Below are 12,500 nucleotides of genomic sequence, written 5' to 3'. Positions count from 1 at the left end.
CATGACACAACATAAAAAACACAACATAAAACAACATGACACAACATAACAACATGACGCAACACAACATGACACAACACAACATAACACAGCATGACACAACATAACACAACACAACATAAAACAACATGACACAACATAACACAACATGATGCAACACAACATGACACAACACAACATGACGCAACACAACATGACACAACATAACACAACACAACATGACACAACATGACACAACATAACACAACATGACGCAACACAACATGACACAACACAACATAACACAGCATGACACTACACAACATGACGCAACACAACATGACACAACATAAAAAACACAACATAAAACAACATAACACAACATGACGCAACACAACATGACGCAACACAACATGACACAACACAACATAACACAGCATGACACTACACAACATGACGCAACACAACATGATACAACATAAAACAACATGACACAACATAACACAACATGACGCAACACAACATGACACAACACAACACAGCATGACACAACATAACACAACACAACATAAAACAACATGACACAACATAACACAACATGACGCAACACAACATGACGCAACACAACATGACACAACACAACATAACACAGCATGACACAACACAACATAACACAGCATGACACAACACAACATAACACAGCATGACACTACACAACATGACGCAACACAACACGACACAACACAACATGACACAACACAACATGACACAACATAAAACAACACAACATAAAACAACATGACACAACATAACACAACATGACGCAACACAACATGACACAACACAACATAACACAGCATGACACAACACGACACAACACGACATGACACAACACGACACAACACAACATGACACAACACAACATGACACAACATAAAACAACACAACATAAAACAACATGACACAACATAACACAACATGACGCAACACAACATGACACAACACAACATAACACAGCATGACGCAACACAACATGACACAACACAACATGACACAACATAAAACAACACAACATAAAACAACATGACACAACATAACACAACATGACGCAACACAACATAAAACAACATGACACAACATAACACAACATGACGCAACACAACATGACACAACACAACATAACACAGCATGACACAACATGACACGACACAACACAACATGACACAACACAACATGACAAAACATAAAACAACACAACATAAAACAACATGACACAACATAACACAACATGACGCAACACAACATGACACAACACAACATAACACAGCATGACACAACATAACACAACACAACATAAAACAACATGACACAACACAACATGACACAACAAAACATAAAACAACATGACACAACACAACATGACACAACACAACATAACACAGCATGACACAACATAACACAACACAACATGACACAACACAACATGACAACACAACATGACACAACACAACATAAAACAACATGACACAACACAACATTACACAACACAACATGACACAACACAACATAAAACAACATGACACAACACAACATAAAACAGCATTACATAACACAACATGACACAACACAACATGACACAACACAACATTACACAACACAACATGACACAACACAACATAAAACAACATGACACAACACAACATAAAACAGCATTACATAACACAACATGACACAACACAACATGACACAACACAACATTACATAACACAACATGACACAACACAACATTACACAACACAACATTACACAACACAACATGACACAACACAACATAAAACAGCATTACATAACACAACATGACACAACACAACATGACACAACAAAACATAAAACAACATGACACAACATAACACAGCATGACACAACACAACATTACACAACACAACATGATGCAACACAACACAACATGACACAACATAACACAACACGGCACAACACAACATGACACAACACAACATGACACAACAAAACATAAAACAACATGACACAACATGACACAACAAAACATAAAACATGACACAACATAACAGCATGACACAACACAACATTACACAACACAACATGATGCAACACAACATAACACAACACAACATGACACAACAAAACATAAAACAACATGACACAACATAACACAGCATGACACAACACAACATGACACAACACAACACAACATGACACAACACAACATGATGCAACACAACATAACACAACACAACATAACACAACACAACATGACACAACACAACATGACACAACATAACACAACACGGCACAACACGACACAACACAACATGACACAACAAAACATAAAACAACATGACACAACACAACACAACATGACACAACAAAACATTTAACAACATGACACAACATAACACAGCATGACACAACACAACATTACAAAACACAACATGACGCAACACAACATGACACAACACAACATGACACAACACAACATGACAACACAACATGACACAAAATGACACAACATGACACAACACAACATAAATGTATATGATGTGTGTATATATGATGTATGTATTATGTGTGTATATATGATGTGTGTATATATGATGTGTGTATGATGTATGTATTATGTGTGTGTATATATGTTGTGTGTATGATGTGTGTATATATGATGTGTGTATGATGTGTGTATTGTGTGTATATATATGATGTGTGTGTATATGTTGTGTGTATATATGATGTATATATTATGCGTGTGTATATATATGATGTGTGTATATATGTGTGTATGATGTGTGTATATATATGATGTGTGTATGATGTATGTATTATGTGTGTGTATATATGTTGTGTGTATGATGTGTGTATATATGATGTGTGTATGATGTGTGTATTGTGTGTATATATATGATGTGTGTATGATGTGTGTGTATATGATGTGTGTATATATGATGTATATATTATGCGTGTGTATATATATGATGTGTGTGTATATGTTGTGTGTATATATGATGTATATATTATGCGTGTGTATATATATGATGTGTGTATATACACTATATTGCCAAAAGTATTCGCTCACCCATCCAAATAATCAGAATCAGGTGTTCCAATCACTTCCATGGCCACAGGTGTATAAAATCAAGCACCTAGGCATGCAGACTGTTTTTACAAACATTTGTGAAAGAATGGGTCGCTCTCAGGAGCTCAGTGAATTCCAGCGTGGAACTGTGATAGGATGCCACCTGTGCAACAAATCCAGTCGTGAAATTTCCTCACTCCTAAATATTCCACAGTCAACTGTCAGCTGTATTATAAGAACGTGGAAGTGTTTGGGAACGACAGCAACTCAGCCACGAAGTGGTAGGCCACGTAAACTGACGGAGCGGGGTCAGCGGATGCTGAGGCGCATAGTGCGAAGAGGTCGCCGACTTTCTGCAGAGTCAATCGCTACAGACCTCCAAACTTCATGTGGCCTTCAGATTAGCTCAAGAACAGTGCGCAGAGAGCTTCATGGAATGGGTTTCCATGGCCGAGCAGCTGCATCCAAGCCATACATCACCAAGTGCAATGCAAAGCGTCGGATGCAGTGGTGTAAAGCACGCCGCCACTGGACTCTAGAGCAGTGGAGACACGTTCTCTGGAGTGACCAATCGCGCTTCTCCATCTGGCAATCTAATGGACGAGTCTGGGTTTGGCGGTTGCCAGGAGAACGGTACTTGTCTGACTGCATTGTGCCAAGTGTAAAGTTTGGTGGAGGGGGGATTATGGTGTGGGGTTGTTTTTCAGGAGCTGGGCTTGGCCCCTTAGTTCCAGTGAAAGGAACTCTGAATGCTTCAGCATACCAAGACATTTTGGACAATTCCATGCTCCCAATTTTGTGGGAACAGTTTGGAGCTGGCCCCTTCCTCTTCCAACATGACTGTGCACCAGTGCACAAAGCAAGGTCCATAAAGACATGGATGACAGAGTCTGGTGAGGATGAACTTGACTGGCCTGCACAGAGTCCTGACCTCAACCTGATAGAACACCTCTGGGATGAATTAGAGCGGAGACTGAGAGCCAGGCCTTCTCGTCCAACATCAGTGTGTGACCTCACAAATGCGCTTCTGGAAGAATGGTCAAAAATTCCCATAAACACACTCCTAAACCTTGTGGACAGCCTTCCCAGAAGAGTTGAAGTTGTTATAGCTACAAAGGGTGGACCGACGTCATATTGAACCCTATGGATTAGGAATGGGATGTCACTTAAGTTCATATGCGAGTCAAGGCAGGTGAGCGAATACTTTTGGCAATATAGTGTATGTGTGTATGATGTGTGTATATATATGATGTGTGTATGATGTATGTATTATGTGTGTGTATATATGTTGTGTGTATGATGTGTGTATATATGATGTGTGTATGATGTGTGTATTGTGTGTATATATATGATGTGTGTATGATGTGTGTGTATATGATGTGTGTATATATGATGTATATATTATGCGTGTGTATATATATGATGTGTGTATATATGTGTGTATGATGTGTGTGTATATATGATGTATGTATTATGTGTGTGTATATATGATGTGTGTATGATGTATGTATTATGTGTGTGTATGTATTATGTGTGTGTATATATGTTGTGTGTATGATGTGTGTATATATGATGTGTGTATGATGTGTGTATTGTGTGTATATATATGATGTGTGTATGATGTGTGTGTATATGATGTGTGTGTATATGATGTATATATTATGCGTGTGTATATATATGATGTGTGTATATATGTGTGTATGATGTGTGTGTATATATGATGTATGTATTATGTGTGTGTATATATGATGTGTGTATGATGTATGTATTATGTGTGTGTATGTATTATGTGTGTATATATGATGTGTGTATGATGTGTGTATTGTGTGTATATATATGATGTGTGTATGATGTGTGTGTATATGTTGTGTGTATATATGATGTATATATTATGCGTGTGTATATATATGATGTGTGTATATATGTGTGTATGATGTGTGTGTATGATGTGTGTGTATATATGATGTATGTATTATGTGTGTGTATATATGTTGTGTGTATGATGTGTGTATATATGATGTGTGTATGATGTGTGTATTGTGTGTATATATGATGTATATATTATGCGTGTGTATATATATGATGTGTGTATATATGTGTGTATGATGTGTGTGTATATGATGTGTGTATATATGATGTATATATTATGCGTGTGTATATATATGATGTGTGTATATATGTGTGTATGATGTGTGTGTATATGATGTGTGTATATATGATGTATATATTATGCGTGTGTATATATATGATGTGTGTATATATGTGTGTATGATGTGTGTGTATATATGATGTATGTATTATGTGTGTGTATATATGATGTGTGTATATATGATGTATGTATTATGTGTGTATATATGATGTGTGTATGATGTGTGTATATATGATGTTTGTTTTATATATAATGTATGTATTATGTGTGTGTATATATGATGTGTCTATGATGTGTGTGTGTATATGTTGTGTGTATGATGTGTGTGTAAATGATGTGTGTATATACACTACCAGTCAAAAGTTTGGACACACCTTTTAATTCAATGTTTTTTGTTTAGGGATTTATTTTCTACATTCTAGAACAATCCTGGAGATTTCAAAACTATGAAATAACACACATGGACTTCAGTAATCCATATGTAATGACAACAAAAAACAGTCAGTTGTTATTTTAAGACACGAAGGTCAGGTGTTCTGGAATAGTTCTTGCAGGAACAGTATTGTCAAGTGCATTTGCAAAACCCATCAAGCACCATGATGAAACTGGCTCACATGAAGACCATCCCAGTAAAGCAAGACCAAAACTGACCTCTGCTGCAGAGGAGAAGTTCATTTAGAGTCACCAGCCTCAGAAATCACCAATTAACATCACCTCAGATTGGAGGCGTTATGAAGGCTTTACAGAGCATCAGTAGCAGACATATCTCAATATCAACTGTTCAAAGGACATTATTGTGGATTTCGGCCGCCTTCAGCATTGTTTTACAATGTAGAAAGAAATAAACATCAGGAAAGACCATGGGATTAGAAGGTGTGTCCAAACTTTTGACTGGTAGTGTATGATGTGTGTATATATGATGTATGTATTATGTGTGTACATATGATGTATGTATGATGTGTGTATATATGATGTGTGTATGATGTGTGTATATATATGATGTGTGTATGATGTGTGTATATATGATGTATGTATTATATGTGTGTATACGATGCATGTATATATGATGTATGTATTATGTGTGTGTATATATGATGTGTGTATATATGTGTGTATATATGATGTATGTATTATGTGTGTATATATGTGTGTATATATGATGTGTGTATATATATGATGTGTGTATATATGATGTATGTATTATGTGTGTGTATATATGATGTGTGTATGATGTACATGTATATATGATGTGTGTATATATGTGTGTATATATGTGTGTATATATGATGTATGTATTATGTGTGTGTATATATGTGTGTATGATGTACATGTATATATGATGTGTGTACAATGTGTGTGTATATATGATGTATGTATTGTGTGTGTATATATGATGTGTGTATGATGTGTGTATATATGATGTGTATGATGTACGTGTATATATGATGTGTGTACAATGTGTGTGTATATATGATGTGTGTATATATGATGTGTGTATGATATGTGTATATATGATGTGTGTATATATGATGTATGTATTATATGTGTGTATACGATGCGTGTATATATGTGTGTATTATGTGTGTGTATATATGATGTATGTATTATGTGTGTGTATATATGATGTGTATATTATGTGTGTATATATGATGTGTGTATTATATGTGTGTATACGATGCATGTATATATGTGTGTATTATATGTGTGTATACGATGCGTGTATATATGTGTGTATTATGTGTGTGTATATATGATGTATGTATTATGTGTGTGTATATATGATGTGTGTATATATGTGTGTATATATGATGTGTGTATATATGTGTGTATATATGATGTATGTATTATGTGTGTGTATATATGATGTGTGTATGATGTACATGTATATATGATGTGTGTATATATGTGTGTATATGTGTGTATATATGATGTATGTATTGTGTGTGTATATATGATGTGTGTATGATGTACATGTATATATGATGTGTGTACAATGTGTGTGTATATATGATGTGTGTATTATGTGTGTATATATGATGTATGTATTGTGTGTGTATATATGATGTATGTATTGTGTGTGTGTATATGATGTATGTATTGTGTGTGTATATATGATGTATGTATTGTGTGTGTGTATATGATGTATGTATTGTGTGTGTGTATATGATGTATGTATTGTGTGTGTATATATGATGTGTGTATGATGTACATGTATATATGATGTGTGTACAATGTGTGTGTATATATGATGTGTGTATTGTGTGTGTATATATGATGTATGTATTGTGTGTGTGTATGATGCGTGTATGTGTGTATTATGTGTGTATATATGATGTGTGTATGATGTGTGTATATAAGATGTATGTATTATGTGTGTGTATATATGATGTGTATATTATGTGTGTATATATGATGTGTGTATATATGATGTGTGTATGATGTACATGTATATATGATGTGTGTACAATGTGTGTGTATGTATGATGTGTGTGTGTGTGTAGTTGGCATGTCTATGCTACAGATATATACAGCTCTATCAAGATTTGACATCACATGATTCCTATAAAAGGATTTCAGATTTTTTTGGATCTTTATATATTTATGTCCGTGTTTATGACGGATTTTCACGCTGGCCTCTCACACTGACCTCTCACACTCAGCTTGTGTGTGTGTGTGTGTGTTGATGAAATTCATGCGTTTGTTGGACGTTCGTGTAACAAACTCACTGTTCCAGATTTTCAGGGAAATTCCACCCGAGTTCAGCTTCTTCACGGAATTTATCACCGATCTGGGAAATTTCAATGCTCTGTTTCATACAACACACAAACACCAGGTGTATGTGACAGCACACACAGACACATACACACACACACAGACATGTTGAGTGTAAAGTGTGTGTTTATGATGCAGATGTTTAGCACCTGAGGCATGAACTCTAATGTCTGGTGCGTGTGTGTGTGTCATTCCAAAACATGTTGTGACGACGTGAAAGAGATTATTTTCAGACAGTGGAGAATATTTAAAGATTTCCAAAACATGACAACAATAAAAACTGTTTTATTTATAAATTTTATTTATTTTCATTTTTTAAAATCTTCTGATTGAAGTTAACTTTTTTTATTTACTTAGTTTTATTTTTATTTATTAATCCTGGTGTTAAATACTTGCTGAAGGTGCTGAAGGTCTGGGTTTAGGTTCTGATTCAAATGAGTCAAATGAATCATATGAGTCAACTGATTCAATTGAATTCTGTGCTGTTGTGTTTGATTTGAAACACAGCCTGACTGAGCATGAGTGATCATCTGTAGAGGTTAGGGTTTGATTTGGAACAGAACCAGTCTGTAAGCCTGTGCTGTCATGTCTGATTTGAAACACAGCCCGAATAAGCATGAGGGGCCATCTATAGAGGTTAGGGTTTGATTTGGAGCAGAACCTGTCTGTGCCGTCCTGTTTTATTTGAAACGCAGTCCAACTGAGTGTGACCCGTCATCTATAATTGTTAGGGTTTGATTTGGAGCAGAACCTGTCTGCTGTTGTGTTTGATTTGAAACAGCCTGACTGAGTGCTGATTGGTCCTTTGTAGGAGAAGAGGAAAGTGAGTTAAGGGTTGATTGGGAACCGTGCAGATCTATCCGTTTTAAGGACTGGATTGGAACAGATCTGTTCTGTCCGGCTCGGCACTGTGCTGCTGATGTGCTGCAACTGTTCTTCACTCATCTCCTCTCTGTGTAGTTGTGCAGCGCCTGATCAAACACGGCGACGGAGAAATCGGCATCTTCTTTAGTGATGCACATCGGCGGCTGGATCCGGAACGTCTGAGACAGAAAGAGATGTGATGAAGGAACGGAGCAGGAATAGAACAATTCCATTTTATTTATATTCATAATGATATATATTTATTATAACCAATACCAAAGAATACACTGCTTTCTGATTGGCTGGAAGGTTATACTCCTGGAATCAGGACACGTCTGATAGTGAGACAAGCGCTCCGGTCCGACTCAGTCCGACACAGTCAGATTTCCTAGGATTCCCCCCCCCCCACAGTTTGTGTGAATGCTTCCAGAAAGAGTTTTTTATTTGTTTTCACCTCGCTTTTTTTCCTTTTATTTATTTTGGACTCCTTAAACCCCTCCAGTTCCACTGGATCAGATTGACAGCACAGATTACACACCGTAAGACACCTGAACACACACCCAGACAGGTTGGGTTGGTTGACATAAGCGTCGGCGTGATGTTAGTGCCGTTAGCGTGACATCAGTTCACATCAGCAAACATGAGGGGTATTAACATGCCATAATATACAAGGCAGCTGAGCTTCACGCTGTGTTTAGTAACTCTAGAACTAAACGTTTACACGTGCCCTGCAGGTACAGGTGTTCTACTGGTCTCTGTTATTATGAATTTTGTTTCAAAACAAAAAGTTTTGTCTCAAAAACGATGCAAAGACCCAACAGGGATGGTCATGATGGACCTTTATGTCTTTATAAATGTGTATAGCAGGAGAACTTTTTTCTGTGAAGTCCAGAGATCCTTTCTTTAATGAGGGGTGGGGTCGGTCTGTACCAGAAAATTACATGGGTCAGAGTGACTACTAGTATTATTGCGGGGATCATTTTAAATGTATTTATTATACCTCCTCATGCTAGAATAGTTGATTATTTTGTAATGCATTATCTTGTTATTTAGAAGATATATGGCATGTTATTACTATCATAATAACCTTTTTTCATATTCAGAGCTGTTGAAATCACCTGTTCATTTGCGATGGTACGTCTGTTGGTAGGTGAATTTAACAAATAATTAGGCTATATTAATAACTAAGGGAAATTTTTGTTTGAAAGCTGCCCATCCATCCATTTTCTATACCCGCTTTATTCCTAATTAGGATCACAGGGATCTGCTGGATCCTATCCCAGCGCACATTGGGCAAAAGGCAGGGGTACACCCTGGACAGGTCACTAGTTCATCACAGGGTCACACATATAGACAGACAACTCACGCATACTCACGGGAAATTTAGAATTTGGGGATGCCTGGTGTAAAAAATCAAAACAAAAGCCCTTTTCGTGTCTCAAGCAGCGTGATTAAAATATTTCCACTTTTAATAAAAAGAAGGTGTATAAATATATCTCTGAAGATATAGTTGGAACTTGCACCCAGCTGTGGATCTGCTGTGTTTTATTCCCTCTAATCTGAACAGCAGAGTTACTGTAGAGTTAAAGTCCATCTATAAACTTTTGAGACTAGACCTGGATTGTGATTTATTACATATAAAAATCTCTGTCTTGATGTTTGTTGGAGTGTAACCATGGCAACCATCCTACCTGACACCCGCCCATTCAGACCCCCAGTGTACTACACACTCCGTCATGTCCTCACCTGTCCGTAAAGCCCTCCTTTGCCGATCAGCACGCCCATGTCCTTAGTGTCCTCCATTATCTGAGCCATGGCCTCGGGAGGAAGAGGATCTCGACTCGCCTGAAAACATCACAGAAATAAATCAAGGCTTGAAATATAACGAATTCTATATAAAGTGCCTGTTTGTCATTTTGTAGAAACTCTATAGAAAGTCTGAGGGTCTGTGACACAAAATGCTGTTGAGGAAAACTCACACACACACACAAACACATCCACACACACACACTATATATACGAGTTTCTCTTCTAAATCTGAGCTCATAAATCATCAGCACTGAGTTTAATCCAGTTTGTTAGAGCTATGTTTAAGCTCTGAATCTCTCACTGAAGCACCAGGACAGGGGGCCAGTCTCAAATCTGGCTTGAGTAAAGTTCACGTAAACACAAACAACACTCGCTCGTGTTAAGGTTTAAACGATGTCCTGACGGGAATCTCATGAAGAAGCTCGTGTCAGTTTATGTGATTAAAAATTAACTGCGGTTTCATTACCTGGAAAAAGGAACGGCTCATAAGCACACACACACACACACACACACACACACACACATACACACACACACCTGAGCATAGCAGTTCATTAGCCCCCTGCCTGTTTCTGCTGCCTTGCTCCAGTCAGGAATAAAACACGGTGTTGTGCTGTTATCGGAAAATAATCAGTAACAGGATGGTGCGGAGACGAGGAGTCGCTATTACCATGACAACACTGACCAATTGTTACTCTTCTCCCTTGTTTTTCTCTTTCATTCTTTTTTTTTTGACGCTGAATAGGAGAAAAGCCCAAGAAAAACGTCTGAAACCAAACCTGTGTGCTGACACTGGAGACTCCTTCCACACACACGTTAAACAAACAAGACAGAATCCTAAATAATTAGCAAAAGCTGAAGCAACACAACATCATGAGAGGATAACTCTACAGTCTTACTTTGTCTGTGACCATCTCCACACCGATGTGCAGTCCTTTTCCTCGAACATCTCCGACGATCTCGTACTTATCTCGTAGCTTGGCGAGTTCCTTCAGCAGATGTGTTCCCACTACAGCACAGTTCTCTTGTATCCGCTCCTCTTTAATCGTCTGACACACACAAACACACACTCATTTTGAACGCTATACTGTGTGTCAATCTCTAGACCCTCACAGAGAAATCAGAGCGTATTTGTGCATGTGCTGAGAAAATATATTTCACTGAAAGTACAGATAAAGGCTGTGTCTCAATCCACTCTCTAGCTCACTACTCAGGGTGTTGATCAGGGAGTAGGCCATTTTAATGGCTCGCACTCTGTCTCTTTCTCTCTTTCTCTCTCTCTCTTTCTTTCAATCACAAAATCCTCTTTTCTGTCTGCTAAAATGTTTGCTCGGTAAAACTCTCAGGTAACTTCATCCACAAACATAAGCATGCGTGTTATGGCTGTGATTTACGTAAGAGTAACTTTATTGGACTTTTAAAAGTTTAATAATTAAAAAAAGAAAAATTCACAAGTCTACACTCCTGCTTGAAATATCATGACACTTTTATATGACATGGAAAACTGAATTGTTTGATATATTTGGATTTTTTCAGCGATTGATGGAGTCATCAGTGTCCCAGTGTGCAGTGAGTCAGGGTCCTTACCAGTGCTCATGTACACCATACACTGGGTCACTACCTAGGGAGCAAAGGAGCTTATTGAGACACAGCCAATGCCATTTATTTTTACACTGATGGAATAAAAAAACTCCTATATATATCATTTTCCCTGAAGAATCTGCAAAAATATCATTTCCTTTTGTTGTGGTGAAGGTGAGCGTGGATCGGTGCTTACTCACGTCCAGCACAGCCGAGCCGATGCTGCAGGCCAGAGGG

General features: G+C 37.4%; 1 protein-coding gene across 2 annotated transcripts in view; it reads right to left on the bottom strand.

Moving 5' to 3' along the window:
* Positions 1-6,588: 6,588 nt before the first annotated feature.
* The window catches only part of agxt2 (alanine--glyoxylate aminotransferase 2), a 13,646-nt gene continuing 7,734 nt past the window's right edge, over positions 6,589-12,500 (bottom strand). For both annotated transcript variants that reach the window (XM_058416383.1, XM_058416385.1), the window contains 4 exons: positions 12,464-12,500; positions 11,582-11,731; positions 10,620-10,718; positions 6,589-9,052 (listed from right to left, as the gene is read on the bottom strand). The exon at positions 12,464-12,500 is cut by the window's right edge and continues 52 nt beyond it. In XM_058416383.1, the coding sequence (XP_058272366.1) occupies positions 8,951-9,052; positions 10,620-10,718; positions 11,582-11,731; positions 12,464-12,500 (388 nt within the window). In that variant the 3' untranslated portion in view covers positions 6,589-8,950. The remainder of the gene's footprint in view (positions 9,053-10,619; positions 10,719-11,581; positions 11,732-12,463) is intronic.

Source organism: Hemibagrus wyckioides, linkage group LG18 (assembly GCF_019097595.1).
Source record: "Hemibagrus wyckioides isolate EC202008001 linkage group LG18, SWU_Hwy_1.0, whole genome shotgun sequence".
In the NCBI taxonomy this organism is placed as follows: domain Eukaryota; kingdom Metazoa; phylum Chordata; class Actinopteri; order Siluriformes; family Bagridae; genus Hemibagrus; species Hemibagrus wyckioides.
This window is presented reverse-complemented; position numbering and strand designations above follow the sequence as displayed.